We start from the raw sequence: 25,054 nt of genomic DNA, 5'->3' as shown, positions 1-25,054 counted from the left end.
CTCTGTTTCTCTCTGTCTGTCTCTCTCTGTGTTTCTCTGTCTCTGCCTCTCTGTCTCTATCTGTCTCTGTGTCTGTTTCTCTCTGTCTCTGTATGTCTCTATCTCTGTCTGTCTCTTCTTTTTCTCTCTATCTCTGTCTGTCTCTGACTCTATCTCTCTGTTTCTCTGTCTCTGTCTCTCTGTGTGTCTGTCTGTCTCTCTCCCTCTCCCTCTGTCTTTCTGTTTCTTTGTCTCTGTCTCTGTATCTCTGTCTGTGTCTCTCTGCTAACCTCTTTTTCCTTTTCCCATAATCAGTTTCTCAGCGTTCCTCTAGGGTTGGCGGGAGCCAGAAGCCTGACACTTTCCGCAGATGGGACAGGCAGTCAGATTTTGTTGTAGTGTAAACACACTGTAACCAAGTTCTTTTCGACTCCACTATCCTCCATCTCCAGAGTCAAAATGACCAGTTCATTTTTTTGTTCCACATCTTACAACATCGTTTAGAAGAATCTACCTCCGGAACAGCAAGGCTCTTAAGCAGTGTGGGGGGGAAGGCTGTGAGGACAGAGAGGCTTGCAGTTGCCCCCCCCCCCCCAGTGCAAAGCAAGATGTTTGACTAAGTTGTTGAATGGGGAGAGCTGCTCTTTCCCCCAGCCTATTGGTACTTCTTGTCAAGAAAAGCTGGGAGAGGTGGGAGTGCCTGGGAAGGCAGGCGGCCCCTGCTGCAGGAACCTGGAGCTGCCTGTCCTGCCCCTTCAGCCTCTCCAGAAGCCCTGGGCTCTTGTGACTGTGTCTGCAAAGCTCTTCTGGAGCCTGTGAATGAACCCTCCTCCTCTCCTTCCTCCTCCTCCTCCTCCTTCTCCTCGAGTAGAGTCTCCTCCTCAGCGCTGACGGTCCAATGATATAATAATGATGGGTGTCCCAGCCCGCATTTGAACTTGCAGGCGAAGCTGCCTGGGAGCCTCTTCGAGGAGGAACTCCTCTCGGGCGCAGACGCTCGGAATCAGGTGCTCTCCAGCAGGCTCTGGGAGCAAGGAACCCTCCAGGCTTCAGCATCTCCTGCAAGGCTTCTTTGAGCATTAATCAAGGGATTTACTGCTCCGTGTGACCACGAGTAACTCTGGAATAACCTCAGCACTACACTGGGATTTTTTTCCTGTCCTTTTTTTCCTTCTTTTGCCCCCCAAACTCTGCAGTCAGCCACCTTTAAGGTAATTATGTCTCTTTTGTTCTCTCCTCCCACCCCCTTTCTTTTTAAGAAAATTGGCTGCTAGGAATCACTTGCGGGCTTTAAAGAACAAAAAGGAGGACTGAGCTATTTGTGGTCGTCCTTCCTCCAAAACGAATAAAAGTAACGGCACTTAGGTTAAGTTAAGGGCAAGCACGATTTGCCTTAAGCAGATTGCAGGTAACTTTTAAAAGTGCCTTTTGCAGGAGAAATCCAATGGTCAGGAATCCAGATGAAACTGTGGTGCTGAAAAGAGCGGGACAAAGAAAACTGGGTGGGAAGGGAGAGATAGAAAGATTTGGGGGAAAGGGGGTGTGAAAGACAACTCTCCAAGGAACTGGATTTTGAATCTCTAGGAAGGTGTGACTTTATCGTGATTTAGGGGTGGGGGGGAACCTGTTCCCATGCAGGGGCTGTTTGAAGAATTAGACTGTTGCCTATGAAAAGTGGCTGAAATCTCTCTGAGTGAGTGCTGGCCACCGGGTCGTTTTGCCCCTAGTTTGTGGTTAGTTTTCCTGGAAAGCCACTCTCTGAGCAGCCCCTGGAAGTGACTGGGAAGTGACCGGGAGGCTGCATCCTTCCTTCCCTTCTCGCTGCGGTAGTCGCAGGATACTAAAGAGCAGGCGATATCTTTTCAGTCACCTGGGGTGTTTAGGGGAAGGTGAGGAGAGAGAGAGAGAGAGAGAGAGAGAGAGAGAGAGAGAGAGAGAGAGAGAGAGAGAGAGAGAGAGAGAGAACAAGGGTCACTGGAGCAAAACCCTTCCATCCCCATCGGCTTGGAAGGGGTAGGGGTGAAGGCTTCTCTCCTCCCGCGCCCCTATGTTCTTTTGTCCTACGGGTACACAGGAGGAGCAGTGTGAAATGACCTGGGGATGGGGGTGGGTTTGGAGACGAGAAGACGGCGGGAACTGATCAAGTAAAGTTGAAAACGACCATTTCTCCCCAGGGGAAGCTGATTCACGAGTGGGGTGGTGGTGGTGGTGGTCGTAGCAATTGTAGTGAAATTTCTCTAGCATTTCCTGAATGGGGTGAGGGGCGCACTGCCCCTCCGGAGCCCCTCTGTACCCAATGGAAGTGTGACTCAATGTGAGCTCTCTAGACAAAGGTGGACCAGAAATCCAAAGTCTGCATCTTAACGAGAACTTCGGGATGGGTGCCCATCCCCTGCGAAGCATCCCTCTCTCTGCCTTCTTTTCTTTCTTTGGTCCCTCCCACTTCTTTGCACTGAACTGAAGTTGAGCAACTTTTCTTACTGGGTCAAAGAGTCTGGGGGGGGGGGGAGAGAGAGAGAGAGAGAGAGAGAGAGAGAGAGAGAGAGAGAGAGAGAGAGAGAGAGAGAGAGAGAGAGAGAGACGGGAGCTCGGGTGGGGGGCAGGCTCCAAGTAAGAGTTTCTCCTTGTCCTGCCCAGAAAAACCACGTAATAAAGAAATCAAAAGCTCAGCTCGGGTGCTCTTACGTAGGGGAATCTGGCCCCGCTCTCTATCAAAGGGTGTGGAGTGCTCACTGATAGGCAAAGGCGAGAGAGTTAGAGAAAAATACGTGTCATAGCTGAAACTATTTGCTTTCGGATTCAGCTGTTGAGCGCACACCCGGACTCTGGAGACCGGGAAGAGGGAGATGGCTCTGGGACCCTGGAAGCTCCTAGAGAGGCAAAGACGGAGCCTGAGCCCGGGATGCCTGAGCCTTCCAGATCACAAATCCCCACCCGCTCCCACCCACTCCTCGAGCCTCACCCGGGCTTTCCTCCCTTGCCTCTTTGTCTTTCTTTTTCCTCCCTCTGCCACTCTCTTCCCCCTCTATCAGTCTCTGGCTAGGGCTCTTTAGACAGTGCCTCTCCCCTCCCCCACGGCTGACAAATGAATGGGCTGTGTGAAATCACTGCCTTCCTCCTGGAGCCGGAGGGAGGAGGCGGGGCGCAGCCACAGATCTGGCCCTCCTCTTCGCTATCGCCTTTAGCAAGCCGAGATGTCTAGGAATCCTCTCCTACTTTAGAGAGAGCCGCGGCGCCCCCTGATGGAGAAGCCGGGCCAGGCTGGACCACATCTTCCATTGATTAAACCTTCGGGAGGGAGCCGCCCTCCAAACCATTCATTAATAGACTAAGAGTTTTGTCTCCAGTTTTTTATTTCTCTCTAGCTAGGCAAGGAGGATGGAGGAAGGAAGTAGGTAGGGCTTCAGGAACTATTGGACCATCTACAGGGAAAAGAGGGATCTCGTCTCATTTTACTTCAAGATGTGTGTGTGTGTGTGTGTGTGTGTGTGTGTGTGTGTGTGTGTGTGTGTAGCATCTTTCTCATCAGAAAATCCGCAAGATTGGATTAGTTGTCAATAGTATGACTGACTGAACTGATTGCAAGTTTTTAAAAGGCCTATGGTCCTTTTCTCGACATGCATTTGATAATAAAAGCGCTGAAGGATGTGAAAAGGAGAGAGAGAGAGAGGGAGGGAGAGGGAGAGAGAGAGAGAGAGAGAGAGAGAGAGAGAGAGAGAGAGAGAGAGAGAGAGAGAGAGAGAGAGAAGGAAGGAAGAAGGAAGGAAGGAAGGAGGAGGAGGAGGAGGAGGAGGTGCAAAACGAGTGACAGACTCTAGACAAGGAGGAGGAAGGCAAGGAAGCTTTCAGTTCCTTGCGGGGCAATGACTGGGGTATTTCGTAAATGCCGGCACACTGAAGTTTGGGGACCATGTCTTATTTTAAGATTTCTCCCGTTCCAGCTGCTTCACTTCACAATGGGTGGGGGAGGTAGTAACTGATCTTCATTAAGAGGTGGCCCGGCTCCAAGGACAAAGGCAGGCAGCTATTACTGAGAGTGCTGGCTGGCTCTCTCCCCGCCCAGCCGGCAGGGCACACTCTTTTACCCAAGCCCAGGAGAGGGAGCCGGCCTGGCCTCCCTCCCATCTCCGGGCTTCACCCGCCGCCACGTGGAACGAGCCTAGCCCATCCAGAGAAGTGCCAGAGACATACTGAAGCTTCTCCTTCTCAGTTTCATGGAGCTTTCTGAACATGTGTTGTAAAGCTGGCCCGGGAGAAAGTTGCTAGGCCGTTCGGGTTTGTCTGGGGTTTTGAAGTACTGTTGGGGCTGTCAGTCTCATCCAGCCCCAGCTAACTGCCAGCCCAACTCCGAACTCCTCCTTCTCCTCCTCCACAGACATATGTTTTCTATGGAGTGCCAGTATGCTACAGGCCAATGAACGCATTTGGAAGGAGGGCTGAGGGATGGAGGGAGGCAGGGAGACCCCAAGAGTGGGTATGAATCAAGTGCAAACAGCAGTCAGACAGGTGTGGCACGTTCAGACATTCAAAGCCTTGAACCCAGATGCTGTTAAAAGGACTACACTAAGGGGATATTTGTTGATGACTTTATTTATTTATTTGTTCTTTTTTTGAGGAGGGTCTTCTAACAGGAGTAGGGAGACATTTTAAAATGCAATATTTTTAGGGAAGGAGAATGTATAGTGGTGTTTTCCTATAAGTGGACAATAGAAATTCATATATATATAGGTTTTATATAAATACTGATGATTAAAGAAGGATTACTGACCTTGAAGGAAGTGTAGTCAAATGAAGTTTATTCTTTCTACTATTCAGAGATTTTAAGGACATACTGTTCTATGGGAGAACCCTGTCAAAACTTCATCAATTGACAGAATTTTCTTTGGAGTCAGAAGCCCTGAATTACAATCCTACCTCATACATTTATTAGTAGTGTGTCTCTGAATAAACTATTTAATCTCTGATCCTGAATTGTAAAATCTGTATAATAATACTTGCAATATGTACTTTAAAGAGTTATTATGAAAAAAGAGAGATAGCACAGTAGATAATAGTTCCTGATCCGGAGTTAGGAAAACCTGAGTTCACATCTGGTCTCAGACACTTCTTAGCTGTATAATCCTGAACAAATCACTTAATCCGGTTTGCCCCCAGTTACCTCATCTGTAAAATGGACTGAAGAAGGAAATAGGAAACCACGCCAGTGTCTTTGCCTAAAAATCCCAAATGGGATCATGAAGAGTCAGACATGACTAAACAACAATAAAAAGTGAGGAAACTACTTTTGAAAATCTAAAATATAACATAAACTTGAGTTGCTCATCTCTAAGTCTTGTAGGATAGTAAAAAAGAGCATAGAACCTGGAACTAGAAGAGTTTAACAGCCTAGCTCTGCCTTGGTTCTGACATTAATTAGATGCTTTGGGTAAATGGCACAACCTTTCTGGACCTCAACTTATTTTTAAAATGAGATTTTTTTAAAGTGCCTTTCCAATAGGAATTCTCCAATTCTAAAGCAGTCACATCAAAGATTTTAAGTCCAACCCCCAAGCTACCCTATGGCAACTGTCAGCAAAGACTATCATGAAAATATTGATTTAAATTTGTTCTAAAAGAGGAATCTATGGACTTAGTTAAAAATATAATCATGAGGACATATCTAATACAAGTGCTTTTCCAAGCTAAATACTGTCCCTAAATTTGAGATTAGAGCAGCAATGATGAATAATGCCTTCAAAGATCCAACTTTTATTCTTCTGCTTTGGATTCAATTCCTTTGGAAAAAAAGAAAGGAATATTTTATAATATTTTAGACTTCTTTGTGAAAATTTCCCCTGGCCCAACAGAAGTATGCTGCTGGGCAGCATAGGGCTAAATTACTTCCCTTAGTAAGCTATCCTCAAACTCTATACCTGAAGTACATAATAGCTCACATTTATATAGCACAGTGATAATAATTACTTATTTACATAATATAATAACAGGTTGCAAGATATTCCCCCCCCAAAATTTGTGGAGATAGCACAACACTCTGTTACTCATTTAACAGATGAAGAAACTAAGAATAGAGGTTTTCTGACCTAGAGAAGTTTTTTTATATTAGACTAAGCTTTGTTTTTCCCAGTATCAAAAAAAAATCTTTAAAGATAGTTGATTGGCATGGTTTCTGCTTTGTTAAAGTTTACAAGTTTGCTACAAGTTCTGTAGGCATTTGCAGGTTTAAGCTAGTTCTTAAATTATAGCCTCATGAGTTTTTTACTCATAAATAGAAATAAACACCAAAGAACATGAAAGTGTACTTCTCTCAGGCTACTTTCTAATTATTAAAGTTGTATCTATTGTTCCTTCCCTTCCTGAATGATTTATCTCGGTCTTTCATGGTTAATGATTGGACACTAATTGATCACTAGGGATATACAGAGAACACAAGGTCAACATACTCCTTCTCCCACAGTCATTTAACTCAAAGAAGCTTTCAAAGTTAGATTTAAAACTCATGTTTTCTATTGTGAACAGACCATCTCTAGAAATTATACTTAAAACCGAATATTTTCCTGTTTCAGGGTATTGTTTCACAGATACACATTTCTTTTGAGAAAAATAATGAATGAAGACCTGTAGGAGGCCATTACTTCACCACCCACCTAGAGGAAATGGTTAAGACTGACTAATATGTATTGTTAGGGCTTAGTAGCTTTGGTTGGAGAAAACATGCTGATTGTTGCATCAGATTGTACCACACCAGAAAATACAAAGCCTGCACTCTTTCTCTGGTTTGGAAGCAGAACAAGGGGAAGTAGAGATAAATGTCTTGGCCAGATTCCACTTTGGGTAGTGCATTCTGCCAGTTTCCTCTTAGAGTCTGGACTGGATAAATTATTTTTTCATTTTGAAGTCCAGTGTTTTCTGGACACTGCTAAGCTGTTATCACCAAATGTGCCAGAAGAGGCTGTATTTCACTGGTAGATGCAAGTGATTTCTGTTTAATTTGTTAGTCAATTATTGTTTAAAAATATCTTCTGGTGTGTGTATATAAATGAATATTAAAATTTACTTTATCTGCAATATTTATAAGAGCATGGGCAGATTGAGATAAATACTCTTATTTCTAAACAATATAGTAATTAAATATCTAATAAGTATTTTTGAATGAAATTTACCATCTAAATAAATTCCGAGAACTTCTGAAAAGATATCTTTCCTAAAAACTCTATAAAAATCAGATAGATTGGTTTAAAAAGATTGCATACATTTGAAAGATGGCAAAATAAAAATTTAAAATCACTTTTTCCACCTCATTAATTCTGTCATTGGGACCTGAACTTATATTCTAGTGGAAAGTAAGATCCTTGAAAAGAAGGGCTATTTCTCTCTTAAAAAAAAAACAAAAAACTTTCATCCTTAGCCTCTAGTACAGAATTAGTTTAATAAATGCTGATTGATTGATTGATTGATTGATTGACTGATGTCCCATATCAGGAGTGTCCTCAGAATAAACACAGCCTAGATGATGTTCTCTGTCATCTCTTGGTATCTAAGGACAATAAAAATCTTTTACATGTATCCTGGCATTTCATATCCCTTTCAAGGTGAAGGACAAGTCAACACTCAGTGATCTCACTAAAAAAATGACATCTCCTTTTGATTCTATGAATACATTAATGGATTGGAGATACCCCCTGTGAGTGATTCTTCTCAGAAAGGGAATTCATGGTCACATCATAAAGCTCTTCTCCTCCTCCCACTGTCTCCTCCTGAGAGAAGTCACTTCCATTGTAGTCTGAGACTGATCATTTCCATTGTATAGTTAAAAGAATGTCAAGTGACAACTTGAATTACAGAGTCACTAATCATTCTCCACATTTATAAAGTGTCCTATAATCCTGTGAGATCAATATTACTAGTATTACTTTCCCTGTTTTATTGATGAGGTTTTTTAGAAGCCACAGAATTTTAATTTGTAGGTAGGAGTCCTGACTTGAAGTCCAATGTTTCAGTAAGTTGCAAGAAAAAAAACTCCTTTGTCTCTGACTTTCATTTGCTCCACACAAAGCTGGGACTTCTAGGAGAGGGGAAAACATTTTGATGGGGAAAGTTCATGTAGACACTGCCTATATCCTTATAAAAAGGTATCCAAGGTGAGGTTTGAAAATTATACTCCCTGTGTTGCTGTTCACCATGAAACTTATAGGTCATAGCACAATTTTCTGGCATCAAAATAATATGCATTCATATTGGAGGTAATATCTGCATTGATCAGATATCTGATCCTCTGGAATATTTATTAAAAAGTAATAAAAATATACCTTGTTTCTCCCCTTCCCTTTGTCCCTGAAATAATACCCTAGATAAGCTGCCTATGTCTGGATTCTAGGTATAGGAATCCTGTGTAATACTTAGAAGCATGAAACTTTCTTTTAATATTCATATATATATATATATATATATATATATATATATACACACACACACACCAAATTCTGTTGATCTCACTCCATATAATTTCCCAGTCTTCATAGAAGACCAGTCAAATGTTGACTTTTGATGACTTCTCTTCTTTTAACCCTCCACTTAGCAGCTGGTTTCAAAATAAGACTCAATTGATATCTGCCAAGTCCTTTCCATGAAGCCAGTCTTGTTACCCACTGAAGTTAATACTAAATTGCAGATGATGAACAGGACTAGAACAATTTGGGGAGAAGGGACAATGAGAAAAAGATTTGTAGAAGGTTCATGACATTAAAGTTCACAACAAGAGGAAGTAGAACAGAAAGATACTCTCCAAAGCACACATCATCTCAAAGAGCATTGGGTCAGTAATTGTTAAATGAATTGTGGAGATCATTTGATATCTTCTACTGAACTAATCATTTTGACTGAATTGACATATCATTTCATTGCCTTCTCAGTCTTTTCTCCTCCTCCAAAAACGTCCTAAACAATAGTAGGCATTACACCTGAGCCAATGATGCTTTTTGACCATTTTTTTTTGCACCAGTTTGACTTGATGAAATTGAATGATTTGGCCAGTTTGGTAGTATCTAACAATGAAACGTGTACCAATGAGCGATTCTTATGTCCTTGATACTTTTTAAAAGAAATCCTCTCAGAATCAGTCTTAAATACAGTTTGGGAAAAAAGGTTGCTAATGCATTTTACCTAGTTTGGAATGCAAGTTCTTCCACTATTGCTTCATCCCAAATCCTCTGTCCCTTCCAGACTTTATCCTCAGATTTTCCTTTCCAAATCTTCATTTATATTTCAATTACTCTTCAATGATTTTATTGTTAAATTTTTTACTTATTTTCCCCATCACATGGATTATCCTGTTATTGAATAGTTGGGATTTTAAAAAATTAATGAACCATCTGTGTCATGAAGCTAAAATAGAAATATGAAAGAAAAGCTCCAAAAAACTGAAATTTGGGCTTTTACTTTATCTTAGGCCAATGTATTTTTAAATACTTCAATTTTAAAGGACTAAGGATGTTGACTTTTTCTCAGCAAGCCTATGAAAACCCTGTCTAGAAAAGTATTTCCCCTAACATACCTAGACTTATCAAGGATTGACTCCTCAAATTGATGTAAAAACCCTGAGAGCACCAACTTGCACTTGTTCTTGAACTTGAACTTAATTTTTTAAAATATGGAAATAAAAAGAGAATGGGAAAGGAGGTACTTCTAAATAGCCAAGAAAGAATCATTTCTTTAGAAGTTCATTATGATCTCTAGAGCATGAAGTAGTCACAATGATAAGAGATAAGGAAGATTCAGGAGTAGATCAGAGTTAAGAGACCAGAGAAGAAAGGACAGAAACAGAGAGACAGAGAGAGACAGAGAAATGGGGAGAAATAAAGAAGAGATAGAGAGTCCAATTCCCTGATTTTCAGAGGAGGAAACTAACTAAAGAGGTTATACAACTTGCTGAATTTTGCACGTGAAGTAAGTGACAGAGTAAAGATTTGAACTTAGATCTTTTGATTTCTAGGTAAAATAATCTTTTGCATGCACCAACTTTCCACAACTAAACTGTAAAGCTTGATAGTCTTTCCTTTCTTTGGGCAGGAGTCCTATTCCTTTAGGTAGACTAGACTCTGGGCATCTGAGGTTTGTGGTATTTTATGTCAGGAGATGGGAAGATGATCTAGCATGGGATTGTTTCTCATATATTAAACTCATATATTAAACTCTTTCTAATATAGAATTGTCCCTTTTTTGAAGCAGCTCAAGTAGCAATGGTAAATACAGCATTTTCACACCATCACCATTCTGCTCTCTCCAAAAAAAAAAAAAAAAAGAGCAGATATTGATATTATGGGTCTGGGACCTGGAACCAGGAAGACATAAGTCCAAATCCAGTTTTAGACACTAGCTAGCTGTGTGACTTTGAGTGGGTCCCTTAACTGCTGTCTACCTCATTTTCTGCTTTTATAAATGGAGATAATAATAGCACCTTCCTCCCATGACCATTGAACAAATAAAAACGAGATAATATTTATAAAGTTCTTTGTAAATCCTTACTACCAGTACAACCATTATTGTAATTACAACCAATTATTATTATTACATTATTATAAGACCTGAAAGGAAAAGTGAAATAACTGAGTATGTCTCCAAATGAATATTTCCCATTGTTACTTACAAATGCAATATTAAGAGTTTTTTGAGCCATGACTTCTTTCTTGGCATCATCATCATCACACTGTCTCATCTATTGCCCCAAATAGACATTGTCTCCTATCTCTTGATGACAAGGTCCCCTCTCACTCTTATAATTCAGCTTTTCTGGCTATCTACAATTTTCCTTTCTAGATTCCTGTACATTCAAGAAGAGAAAGTACAACAACCCCTCTCCTAGTCTGGTCAATGGCTATAGCTCTGTCCTTCAGAAGGTTCAGCTCTAGCCAATCGGTGTCAGATTGGACATATTTCCTTGTCTAAAAATCAGTGACCTTTGCATGCTTAAAGACCACTAACCCAGGAAGGGGAGTTTGTGTACCCTAGAGAGAAGAACAAGGGAGGGACACTGATGCTATTTGTGGATAAGGTAACTTTATTTATTTATTTATTTGTTTATTTTAGGTTTTTTTGCAAGGCAAATGGGGTTAAGTGGCTTGCCCAAGGCTACACAGCTAGGTAATTATTAAGTGTCTGATACTGGATTTGAACCCAGGTACTCCTGACTCCAAGGCCGGTGGGGATAGGGTAACTTTAAACTCACCCCTCTCCTAAGCATTTCCTGCTTTTAAAATTAAAGTTCACTATCTTTTCCCAAGGGAATATTCCCTACTGTTCCTAGAGGTTTTCTGTCATTACTCCAGTAGAACCATGACTTCACCTTGCAAAGGAATAAGTCAATTAATTTATACTTTCCTATATGGGGAGACCCTCGTCTCTTTCCACCCATGAATCATTAGTAAAGGGTCCATATCTCAGTGGTCCTCCTCCAAGCAGTTTAACATTATATGAGGTCCCGTGAAATACTCTGTCTAATTGTTGTCACTGGTCTTCCAAAAGACTTCCTCAGCATTCCCCATGTCCTTAAGCATTTGGTTGAAATTTTCCAAATCCTTTGTGGCTGAAAATAAACCAGTACATTAATTGCACAGCAAGATACAGTTCTCTCAAATAACCTTGAGGGAGATCATAGTTCAGAGTTCTCTCATAGTCTAACAGAGAAAGATATAGGTTCTTGTTTTTTGCAGTTTCTTTACAAAGGCTTCATATTTAAATATTATGAAAGTTGGACTGGGTTTCCTATTTCCCAAGAAATGTTAAATTATTTTCATTCTTTATTTCAGCATTTATTTGCCCAAGGTACCAGATTAATTTATGGACAAAACAAATCCTCTAACCAGAATATTCTTATAATAAATCCAGAACATTTTGAGTACTTTTTCTTCAACAATCAGAGAATATTTAGTCTAACTCCATTATTTTGTGGTTGAGGACACTAAGGCCCAGAGCGATCAATTTAGTAGCACAACCAGAACTAGAAAACCAGGCTGGATCTCTAAAGGAGACCTACTGCACCTTTAATATTTCAGCAGAGTTCACCAACAATCCCAATCAGTTGTGAAATACTGGTAACAGGTACCATAGAAATGGGTCGCCAGGTGGCCCAGCGAATACAGTGTTAGGCCTGGAGTCAGAAAGACCTGAGTTTAAATCTAATGATAGTTACTAGCTGTGTGATTCTGGGCAAGTGACTTAAACCCTTTTTAACTCAGTTTCCTCATCTGTAAAATGAACTGGAGAAGGAAATGCCTACCATTACAATATCTTTGCCAAGAAAAACTTAAAGGGGGTCACATAGAGTCATACACAAATGAAACAACTCAACAACAACTATAACAACCAAAAGCATAGAAATAGAAACTATGTGCTAGTCTTAAATTTTTAAGTAAAATCTGAGAAATTAGCACATTATTCATAATGCATAAAAATGACTCTTAGGTCCCACCTCTGATTCATATTGGCTGCATGACCCTAGGTAAGTCATTTTATATTTTTTGCTCACCAGTCAACTCTGAAACTGTAAGTTGCAGAATAGCTATATAACTAAGCACTGTTAAAAGGAATTTCCTCACCAACCATCCCCCCCACCCCCATCAATAGAATTTTACCTACACATACATATCTGCATACCCACATAGAAAGGGGAGAATCCATTTTGAAACTCGGTTTAAATTTATTTCCAAGAACATCAGGTAATATTAATTCAGTTCAATTCACTGTGCAGGGGATGTAAAAAGAAAAACAAAGCAAGAAACTTACATATAGATTGAATTCTTTAACAAAGTTCTCAGGAAGGAGCAAGGTAGGCTAACCTTAAAAATATATGGGCTTTAAGGGGGCTTTAAGGGGGCAGTTAGGTGGTGCAGTGGATAGAGCACTGGCTCTAGAGTCAGGAGTACCTGAATTCAAATCTGGCCTCAGACAGACACTTAATAGCTGTGTGGCTTTTGGCAAGCCACTTAACCCCATTGCCTTGCAAAAACCTAAAAAAAAAATGGAGTTTACATATTGTTCTGAAAGTTACTATTTGACCTCTAGATACCAATGTAAGTATTGACATTGATAAAAATATCAAATATTTCTTCCATCCATTATTTCTTTCCTTCTTTGCCTATCTTCAGACCTCAGAACTATTGAATCAATTCTGGTACACTTATTGCAAATACCAATCCCTTTTGTTAAGGAACAACTTGTGGTTTTGGCCATCTGGCCATCTACAAATTACATTTTTTTTTTAATAAGAAACTAGACCACAGTCTTATTCTCTGATTTCATACCCTATACATGAGACATGAGTCACAAAGGGTGGAGTCAATTTTTCCTTTTCCAAGAAAGGTTTCTATCCAATTTCACTCTTATTTGATATAAATTATCCTTTTTCAACATCTCCATCCTGTTGCCTCCCCCTCTTCCTCTTTCTTCATCCTTGATCAACTTCCTGCTTCTAAAGAGCTTTGTGGTCACCCCTCTGTGATGCTGCTACCCAGCTGTTCATTGTTCAAGCTGTGGTCTATGTAGCTTCTCTGACCAACTGTGGTTATTCTACAGAACCACATTGTCATATATCCTCTGAACTGGTTTAGCAAAGGATATTTGGTAACTACTGATTTGGGTGAGATTCAAACTGATCACTAAAATGTCAAGATGGTGAGCCAAATCATAATATGTCAATGTTCCTATTTTCACAAATCCAGTTCCTATTATGAACTGGGCTTCTGGAAGATTGTTCTTGACTTCATAATGCCTTACAGCTCTTCACAAACTTGAATATTTTTAATTTACTTCATATTTTACTTTGTTTCCAGGTCAAGATGTTATTAAGTATAAAAAATATTTTATGGATGTACTCTGCGTTGGTTGTAATACATGCAGTTCGTGAAGGTGAGTATGATAAATTTCCAGAGGTGACTTCTGAATATAGAATTTGAGTTCTTGGAAGTGAGATGCAAATATGGATTTGCTAAAAGTAAAGACTGGTTTTTCATACCTCTGCTGCTGGGAACTACTAGATAATAAGGTTAACCTTTGAATAACACTGGGGTCATAGCCATGTTTTTAAGAGAAGAAACTTTCCATGGAAACCATGTTCATTTTCAGCATATTCATAAGGTAATTTCAAGCTCATGGCAAATGGTCTCTATCATTTTCAAAGATACAAAGACCAAACTTTGCAATGCCAAACCCCTCCCCCAAATTCTGTTGTATTGAAATGTATCATGTAATCAAACAAGTTCTTCTGTGAAAAAGAAAAGGACAAAGTATGAAATATTCAAATCTAACTTAAGAAAACTGTTTTTCCTATTTAACCTCTCATTTTCCCCATCCTTCATTAAATGCTGTTTAGACCAGAAATAATATAGTTGTGATACATTAAAAATAAAGAGAAAACAGGAAATCAGATCTTTATCTTAACTTAGAGACTTTATAATTTAAGTATTAAAATTAATATTAACTATGTTATCTATACTTAAAATTTATACTTCTAAATTTATATAAGTTATATATTCTAGTTTTAATTGTAACCCAGGTAAAGGAATTATGCTTTTAGTTACATCAACTTTTATTTAGCACTATAAAGTTTATAAAACACTTTATAAATGTTATTTCTTTTTAGTCTTCCAAGAACTCTATAAAGTAGGATAGTACAAATGTCATCATTCTCATTTTATATATGGGAAATTAAGACATGGAGAAACAAAGTGATTCATCAATGTCACTAATTAATTGACAAAGCTAGGACTTTTGAAAAAGTTCTGATTAGAATCTATTTGTAAAATTCTTGATCCTGATTAAACAGACTGTCCCTTCGATGTGAATTTATGACCTGAATTCATTGTTACTGACTGATTATCAAGTATCAGTAATACCAGTGGCATTACTGACAATTCTAATGACAGCAATAACTTGGTAAACCATTGTCTAGTCTGCTTTTATTGTGACACTTAAGTTGATAATCAGTGATTAGACCCAAAAGAAGGCATGACCCAAAAATTCTCTGTTCACTTTTAGTCATAGCCTAGTGTAATGGGATTCTGTATGACCTTCCTTTCTAAAGAATGTACACTTAGCTGAAATCTGAACATCAGGGTTGTATCAGTGATAACAGATCCAGCCCTCTCTTGCACATTCATTCTCTGTGGTCAAAGATGCTTCAACTAACTTGAATTCAAAGGTGAAATAGGGAAATTTAGAAGATTAGCCTGGGTTGTTGGTCTGCTCTCAGAGATGAGCCCAGATACACTTAATAGTCAATTAACAAACAGTCCAGAAGCTGTTTAATAACTTGCAATAAGTTGCAAGGTCAAGTGAAAAATGAAACTTATATAGAGAGAATGTAGGTGAGAATAAGTATGGCCACAAGATTAAGTGATGTAAGGATATGATATAAAAGCAATAGAGGCTGGTATTATTATGGGGTACTGATATTTGGGATGGGATGTATATTTCACTGGTGTTAGGAATTTCTGGGTAAAGGAATTTCCTCTGCCAATGTAGATTGGCATCTTCTGTGTAATATATAAAAATAGAGCACAAAGATTAAGCAACTCACCTAGGATCATAGAATCAGTATTTTCAGAGGCAAAACTTGAATCAAGATCTTCTTTGTCTCAAAACTGGCTCACTAGACACCAGGATATCTTAATTTAAAAACAAAATAAAGTAATGACTTCAAATCACAGGAATAATAGTTCCCAGAGATTATTTCCCACTCAACATGAACACACACTTTGGGCATATTCAGGAAGGTTGTACTAGATAGATATTGACTCTTCCTTTGGGTTAATTTCAAGGAAATTTTGTTTCTTCGGGTGAAATAGAATATAAGGCATAAGAAAAGTATTTGTATAACCCTAGCAAGATATACAACATTAATCTGGGTAGTCAGGTCCAATAGTTCCATACTAGGTTTTACTCTGTTTATTCTAAGCCACTCAAGGGATTAATGACTAAAATTAATGAACACATTGTCTACTGATCATTAACTTTATGTTTACTCATGGAGAGCTTCTTTGTTGAGAACTGACCTAGTGAGTGATTAAAACAAGAGTTCACTTAAGCTGGTGGAGAACATGGGGGAGTGTGCTATGGAGAAAAGCCTATATGTTTGAACAGGACAGTAAATTTTCATACTGTCTGACACCATGTCCAAGACCATTTTTTTTGGGGGGGGGGGTCCTTTGGTCACATTGTACAGATGGAATTCACATCATCCCATTTGCTGGATTTACTGCCAGAATCCAAGAAGTAATTTATCCCTCAGTTAAGGCTGCTTTACATCCTTTTTCTTTACTGCACTCACTTCCACCACAACCATCTGGTGAGAACAGTGAGTTTTTGTTAGGATTTATTTTATTATTTTCATTGTCAAAGTTTCATACAAGTTTCTACAGGTAGCTTTTTTTTTTTACAGTCTATAAACTATATTCTAAAGGACTAAACTTCCTTCTTAAAATATTTAGATTTAGAGACTCTATTTCTTTGGCCTCAGTACATTACACCAGACTTAATACACATGAGGCTTGACCACACAGATATTTGTTAATGTTGCTTTTAAACTTGGACTCTGGAAGACTACACATGCACATCCAACAAAATCTTTTAATTATCCTATATCTATAAACTTGTATTAAAATACATATTTTGGCAAATATATTTTCATTCAATAGTCAACTTCAGCATGTTCTTCAATACAACTGCCCACAATGCCAGAAACATCCATTAGTCATTTGGGACCTTACTCTTTTCTGTCCTACAAAGAAAGACTAGCTTAAAAAAATAAACTAGACTTGTAATTTCATCAATATAAGGGGCACCTGATAAAGAACTCATTCCACTCATGCAAATTGGTATCAACTTTGTATCTTTTATCCTTAAAAAGTTACTTGAGACACTCAGAGCATAGCTAACACATTCAGGGTCATAAGAATAGTATATACCAGAGGTTTGGATTGAACCCAGATCTTTCTGACTTAGAGGTCAACTTTCTATCTGTTAATCAACATTGTCTCTAGACAATTGATTAGCTATGCCTCATAGTTTATGGATACAAATGAAGAAAGCATTTATTATATACCTACTGCTTGCATAGCACTCTGATAGGTTATATGAATAATAAAAAGTTTAAATATCATATGGTTTTTGTCATCAAGGAATTTACAATCTGGTAGATACAGGCTAGCAAGGATACAAATTTAAAGGAAGAAGGCTCTTCATCTTAATCCTCTTTTTAGGGAATAGTTTGGGGGAGATAGGAAGTGAAAGGTCCTATACTCTATACACTAATAACATTTATGATGAAACTATATTTTATGAGAAGCAAATATTTAATTCTATGAAAAAATTAATTAAATATAAACAGACAGATCATTATTCAAAGTATAAAACAATAATTTTCATGTCACTTAAAAATCTCTAAAACATCCTCAGGTTAAAAAATTGAAGAATGTTACCTACCTAATAATCAAAGTCATTAAGGGAATAAGAAACAGATTAAGGCCACATACAAAGGGCATCCATCGTGAAATACTGGAAGTTACTTGTACTTTATAAGACTGAATGTACTAGAAAAGACATTTTGTGACCAAGGACAAGTCATTTAAACTATCTAGGTCTATGTTTCCTCATCTGTAAATGAAAGGGTACTAATATGATCAGTTCTCCAATTTTTGGAGGATTGTAATTCTGCAATTTTAATTTTTTCATCATTTAAATTGAACAAAACTGGGGCAGCTAGATGGCGCAGTGGATAGAGCACCGGCCCTGGAGTCAGGAGTACCTGGGTTGAAATCTGGTCTCAGACACTTAATAATTACCTAGCTGTGTGGCCTTGGGCAAGCCACTTAACCCCATTGCTTTGCAAAAACAAACACACAAACAAACAACAAAAAACCCCCAAAACAAAAAAAACTTAAAAAAAACTAAATTGAACAGAACTGATTGTGTTTGTGTGTCTCTGTGTGTGTGTGTGTGTGTGTGTGTGTGTGTGTGTGTGTGAAAAGAAGAAATTTCATTGGGTGTCCAAAATATCACCAGAAAATTGAAAAATAATCTGATTAAAATAATAAACATTGAGGTATTAATGCTAGCAAATTTTCTTTCTACATCAAACTTTATAGGAGAAAGAAATCCAGCACTAAGATTTGTAGAAACAATTTGATAGCCAATCAATTGATAGTTATAAAAAAGAACATTTTGATTTTGAAATTAAAAAAAACTTGATGTCATTTTACTTAATATTAAAACTTATACTATCTGACATTAAATATAGTCTTATATATAATATCTTATTTGTATCCCACAGTAGCCCTGTGAGACTAGCACTACAGACAGTTATAGTCATTTTTTTAATTTAGTTTTTTTTTTTTAACTTAATGGGTTAAGTGACTTGCTCAAAGTCACACAACTAGGTGATTTTTTTTAAGTGTCTGAGGTTTGATTTGATCTCAGGTCCTCCTGAATCCAGGGCTGATGCTCTATCCACAGTGTCACCCAGCTGCCCTTACAGTCATTTTTAAGACAAAGTAACTGAGTCTTAATGGGGTTAAGTGAGTTGCCCAGGGTAAAACAGCTGGTAAATGTCAGAAGTGAGACTTGAACCTAGGCTTTCCTACCAACTGTGCAGCATTTTATATACCCTTGTAGATCTAAATTCTTTTTTTTTAAGGTTTTGCTAGGTAATGGGGTTAAGTGGCTTGCCCAAGGTCACACAGCTAGGTAATTATTACCTGTCTGAGACCAGATTTCAACTCAGGTACTCCTGACTCCAGGGCCGGCGCTCTACCCACTGTGCCACCTAGCTGCCCCCAAGCTATATTTCTTAAGCCAAGAGTAAACAAAGTATATTTTAAGGTTTATATTAGATCAGTAATTTTTCTGTGATGAATTTTTTTTTGGCAAGTTCCTAAATTCTGCTTATTTTGGGGAGAACATGTTCCTTAGTGATGAATTTTAATTTGGGTGGTAGAAATATTTTCAATTCAATTCAATAAACATGTATTAAATGCCTAATATATTAAAAAGGCTGCCCTAGGATTTACATGGAACTGGTAGTTTTTTGTATTGTTTTGCTTTGTTTTAAATACAGAATGAGTCATCTGGAAGGGAATTGTATCTTTATCAACTTGATCAGTGATAAAGCAATGAACTCTTTGGGAGTGTGGTTCAGAGAGGAAGATTCCTGATTTGGAGTCTGAAGGCCTCAATTCATATGCTGATTCTGAATCTTGATACTTAAGGGATCATAAACTAGAGATTAAGTTCTGATTACCAGAGTGTCTGGCATTTTGCAAATGCTCAGTAGACTCATTTTCATTCATTCACTCATCCTTACTTCCCTAATTTGTGAAACAACAGGTTGGATTAGATGATTTCTTAGGTTTCCAAACACTATTTTGATATGTAGAATCTAACACAGCCTTTGGTCAACAATGTCATTAGAAAACACTTTTGCCTACTAATATTTGCTAGGTTCCCCCAATGTACTGCCTGAATTCATCCTTCAAATCAGTACAATGGAGAACAGAGACAAGTTTACTATTAATTTTTTTTTCCTGCTGTCAAAATTACTAATCTCAGATATTATGTCAGAAAATACACAAGAAGAGTGAAATAACAGGGATTTTAAATTACCCCTTGCATATAACAAAACTCATTTGACATATTGCAGATTAAATGTTTGGAGACTAAAATTTTTGAACAGAAATTTATTCTCTAAATGCCTATCTTAAAAATGTCAGATAACCAGAAGTCAATTTCCCCTAAGGAGATAACTGAGTGGCAGCATCTTACTGCAAAGTGATTACAGCTGAAGTTTCAGTAATGCCAAAAGCAGGAGCCAAAAAAAGGATAAACATTGCTTTTCCCCAGCTTACTGATATGGTTCATTTTACTTTAATCTTCCTTTCTCCCGATACTTTTATTTTATCAAATTTTCTATGATCAAATATTTCAACTTTTCAAAATTTCTTGACATTTTTTCTCTCTACCACTCTTGTTCTAAGCTTTTCATCTGACCCTTCCCATTTTGATCTCAGATTTACCATAACCCTTTTGTATCCTCCACTTGCAAGCCTCAAGGATTTTTCCTGTATTTGGCTAATTTTGCTTTATATTACTTTAGGAATTATTTTCACAGCAAATATGAATCTTTAGAAAAACCTTCAAAAAATCTTATTACTATACCTGAAAAAAATGAATGTAGATCAAGAGGATTCTCCATAGGTCGATCTTATCATGGAGTCCTATCTTGTTCAGCATGCATATTCCTTCAGTCATTATTATTTAATATATTTAAAACTGTTGTGTGTTGTTTTACTCAGAATGATGTGGTGGCTTTTTCTTTTCTTTTATGTTGGGGGGCACTACTTCTTTTCTTCTAACTACATATGTGTAGAATTCAATGTAATTGTTATCAATCATAACATGATTTTTTTTTTTTTTTTTTTTTTACTCTAGTCAAAGTGGAGAAAAGTCCTCCTGTAAAGGGATTCCTTTCTGGAAAAGTCAGCTTACCTTGCCACTTTTCAACCATGCCCACCTTACCACCCAGTTACAATACTACAAGTGAATTTCTTCGCATCAAATGGTCAAAGATTGAGGAGGATAAAAGTGGAAAAGATTTGAAAGAAACTACTGTTCTTGTGGCCCAAACTGGGAATATCAAGATTAGTCAGGGCTACAAAGGGAGAGTTTCAGTGCCTACTCATCCAGAGGATGTGGGAGATGCTTCACTTACTATGGTTAAATTGCGTGCAAGTGATGCAGGCCTTTATCGCTGTGATGTTATGTATGGAATTGAAGACACACAAGATACTGTGTCATTGGCTGTAGAAGGTAAGGTTTCTTTTGAAATGTTTATGTTAACAGTATTGCATGTTAGTCTTATTCTAGGGTCACTCTGGTGATACTAGAAAAGAATTAAATCCACCATTCTTCTCTTGTTATAAATTGCTACTTTTTCTGGGTAGCTGGACAAATATCCCTTCCTTCCTTCCTTCCTTCCTTCCTTCCTTCCTTCCTTCCTTCCTTCCTTCCTTCCTTCCTTCCTTCCTTCCTTCTTTCCTTCCTTCCCCCTCCTTTGTTCCTTCCCTTCCTTCCTTCCTTCTCCTCACTTATTTTCCAAAAATCACTTTATATCTTTAATATGAAATTAAAGAATTTCAGTCATATCTTATCTAGACAAAGCAGTTGGTGCAATATTGATTATATTAATAATTGTTACTATTATTATTAATTCATAAAACAATATCTTACTTTATAATGGCATGATGATAATAGCTTACATTTACTGAGAATAAGGACAGTTGGTTCAGTATGCTGAACTTGGAATTACCCCTTGAATTTGAACCTTGTCTCAGTCACTTGCCACCTGTATGACCTTGGGCCATTCTTATCTATGAAATGAGGGAATTCAGTCCAATGAACTCTAGACTAACTCTGGATGATTCCTTGAATCTCTGGATCTGTGAATATAAGATCTTATGTTATGGGGAACACAGTTTGATATAAAGGATAGAGTACCATTCTTGCAATCAGGAAGATCTGAATTTAAATCCTACCTTTGCCACTTAGTAAATTTGTCATACTGTACAAAATCAGTTAAATGTAACTTTTTAAAAATTTTTTTTGCAAGGCAAATGGGGTTAAGTGGCTTGCCCAAGGCCACACAGCTAGGTAATTATTGAATGTCTGAGGTCAGATATGAACTCAAGTACTTCTGACTCCAGGGCTGGTGCTCTATCCACTGCGCCACCTAGCCACCCCTAAATGTAACTTCTTAAAACTCTCAGAGTCTAAATTTTTCTTTGGTTATGATCTCTGGGGCTGGGGAATTTACTCTCCCATGACAAAACAGTTTTAGATCTTTTACATACATTTATTTATCACTACAAAATGATAATGATAATAGAATTGACCTTGTAGGATTATTGTGAAGATCAAATGTAAATTGTTTTGCAAATTTTAAAGTGCTAATGAGTTATATCTATTTTTGTAGTACTTATGTGTATTATTCCATTTGATTTTCACTATAATCCTTACTAAACACTGTAGTGTCTACCACTCTACCTCACACATAGCAGGAGCTCAATAAATATTGAACTTGAATTATATGAAAATAGGTGCAGAGCAGAAGAAAGAAAATAACTGAAAAGGTTAATTTATTAATTGTTCCTTCTTATGTCTTTCAAAGGGAAATTTCTCTTACCCAGTCAAAGTTTGTATATGATTTAAATATTTAAATTAATAAACCAAATAGACCTAATTCTATTTATTGTGTCTATAATGAGTGGCATAGTTCTTAGAAACAGAAGATTTTGGCAAAGTTTGCTCAGAATTGTAATGCTGAGGCATGTTGTAGCAGATTGATTTTCTTCCAACTATCAGTTTTCCTATAAAATATTTAACTTTTAGAAAAATATAGGGGGTATTTATTAAAACTCTTTCTTGTGGTGCCAGAAAGGAAATGCTTTGCATTTCAGATGCAGAAAAATATCATCTTGCACATCCTTTTGCCTACAGATTCAGTTACTTCCTCTATAATTCTGCTTTTGTGCTTGCCAAAAGCTCACTGAAAAGCTTAGGTCTTTCCAAATTTTTTTGCTTATTGGTATTTACCCCCAAATTACTCACAAGTTAGTTGTTTTTTGCTTTATTTTGTTTTTCACAAAGAACAATCTCAAAAGAAGTTTTTGAGTATTAAAAAGCAAACAATGGATTTGTTTCTTTTCCTATTGAAACAATGAAAATCTTTTGCTTAATTTCTGTAACCTTATGGGGTCTTATAATTATTCCAGTCATTGCATAGCCCTAAACAAATTAGTGTATTCTTCATTCATCACATATACCCCTTTTTTGTCCACCTCACATAAGAGGCACATAAGAGTTCTAAATGCAAAGACAGCAAAGCTTAATTTTTAGGTCAGAATAAGAAGAATAAAGAGTTGCCTAAATTCTTTCTGAGACCTTAAAATGACTTTTTTTTGAGACCACATATTGAAATCCTAAAAAAACAAAAACTCAAAAAATGACAGTGATGTGAACTTTTTTGAACAGATTGTATTGAGATGCCTATTTTCAATGTGTCATTTGGAGGGTTTATGTAAGATCATGAGATAGAAAACATTAGCAGGAAGTGAAGTTCATAATAGCAAATGCATTCATGTTTTGAAGATGGTCTAACTTGAAAGTCCATTTTGGATGCCCAGTTCATCTCCTTTTTGTCCATGGAAGACTTTTCACTTGGGGCTGGCAAGTTAGCTCTTTATCGAAATCACTCTGTCACATACCATAGATTTAGACTAGGGCATAAATGATCATAGTATTAAAAGAGCAAACAATATTATAAGTAACAAACCTAAATGAGGAAATGAGGAAAACCACAATTTTTCCAAACTTCTCTATAAGGGGGGGAAAGGATGAAAAAATGGTAAGAATTAGGGAGGGTTCAGAGAGAACTACAATAATCCTGGGTTATTCTATGAAGTTTTGGTCCCTTTGAAGAATTTCTAAGATTAGAAAGTAAAAAAAATTGAATGCCTTAATTTCAACTATGTTGGGAAACCAAAATAATGAATATAGAAGGTATTCAGAGTTTAAACTAAAGGAATAAATCTTTAATGGTGGACTTGCAGTGACTGTGGCACTTGGGGCCACTAGGAGCTATGTATTTAATGATTGCCCCTTCTGTCTAACCAACATCTGGGTACTAGGCTTCAAGAAGCAGACCACTTCTAGGTCCTTGGAAATTCCAAAAAATTGGTAGCTGGAGTGAAGATGAAATGACCCATTGTTTTAATAAATAAGTGCTAGCCCCACAGGGGCAGCTAGATGACTGTGTGACTCTGGGCAAGTAACTTAACTCTGTTTACCTTAATCCACTGAGAAGGAAATGTCAAATCACTCTATTATCTATGCCAACCCCCCCCCCCCCAAGGTCATAAAGAATCAGACACAACTGAATGACTGAACAGCCCTGGCAAGGCAAAATGACTGCTGGTGGAATCTTGTCTGCTTTAAATGCCATTTGCCCACAGAAAATATAAAAGAAATCAACATTTCTTTACCTAAGTACCCACCTTAATTCTTCATCATTCTGTTATCTGCTACACTTCTTGGGAGGGACACACAAAGATCATAGATCTAGAATTCAACTAGGGAGATATATGCCTAACGACTTTCCCAAGGACCTTTCCAGTGTCCCATCCTCATCATTACCATATGATCAGTAATGTGTAATGTTTTCATATCTTTTTTGGAAGACTTCTTTACAACCTTGTTTTTTGTTTTTTGTTTTCTCCTAATTTAAATGTTATCTTGTGCATGAAAATTAGTGGAGCATAATGAATAGAGAGCTGATCACACCTGGGTTCAAAGTCTCTCTGTGTATTTGTGTGTGTGTGTGTGTGTGTGTATCTCTGTGTGTTTGTATAGTTGTCTTTCATATACACAGACATAAGCTATGTGACCCTAGGTAAACTGCTTAGCCTTTCAGTGCCCTAGGCAAATCTCTGCCATTATAAATTGCAGGAAAGGTATCACTTTGCTATTATTGAGGGTGCTTTCCTCAAGACAGATTCCCAATCCTATCTCTTATGTCTAATGCTTAACAGAAATTAAAGTGATGAGGTATCATATTGTAATTACAATCTAATTAGATTTCCACATATCACCTCATTGAATATGGCTGTACAGGAGCTAAGTGACAAGTTAGGGGAAAAACAAGTATAAATTCAAGGTAACAACTGGCATTTATTTAATTTTATTTATTTGAGGCAATGGAGTTAAATGACTTGCCCAAAGTCACACAGCTAGGCAATTATTAAGTGTTTGAGAGCAGGTTTGAACTCAGGTCCTCCTGATTCCTGAGCTTGTTCACTATTAACTGCACCACTTAGCTGCCCCATCAATTGGTGTTTATTAAATCCTTACTATGTGCTAGTCTATATGGGAAATAATAATGCTTTGCTTTAGTTAAGGGCAATAAATTATGATCTGTACTATATTCATCCTGTGGAATAGTAGCCTATATTCCTTTGAAGAATGTTGTGAAGTTAAAGTC

The 25,054-nt window shown here is 37.7% G+C and overlaps 1 protein-coding gene across 3 annotated transcripts in view; it reads left to right on the top strand.

Moving 5' to 3' along the window:
• Nucleotides 1-722: 722 nt before the first annotated feature.
• VCAN (versican) overlaps nt 723-25,054 on the top strand; it is a 133,126-nt gene continuing 108,794 nt past the window's right edge. Inside the window, exons 1-3 of one of the 3 annotated variants that reach the window (XM_074204539.1) lie at nt 723-1,190; nt 13,803-13,878; nt 20,452-20,829. In XM_074204539.1, the coding sequence (XP_074060640.1) occupies nt 13,809-13,878; nt 20,452-20,829 (448 nt within the window). In that variant the 5' untranslated portion in view covers nt 723-1,190; nt 13,803-13,808. The remainder of the gene's footprint in view (nt 1,191-13,802; nt 13,879-20,451; nt 20,830-25,054) is intronic. The other 2 variants (XM_074204537.1, XM_074204538.1) reach the window with 2 other exon arrangements.

The sequence above is a fragment of the Macrotis lagotis genome, chromosome X, assembly GCF_037893015.1.
Source record: "Macrotis lagotis isolate mMagLag1 chromosome X, bilby.v1.9.chrom.fasta, whole genome shotgun sequence".
In the NCBI taxonomy this organism is placed as follows: Eukaryota; Metazoa; Chordata; class Mammalia; order Peramelemorphia; family Peramelidae; genus Macrotis; species Macrotis lagotis.
This window is presented reverse-complemented; position numbering and strand designations above follow the sequence as displayed.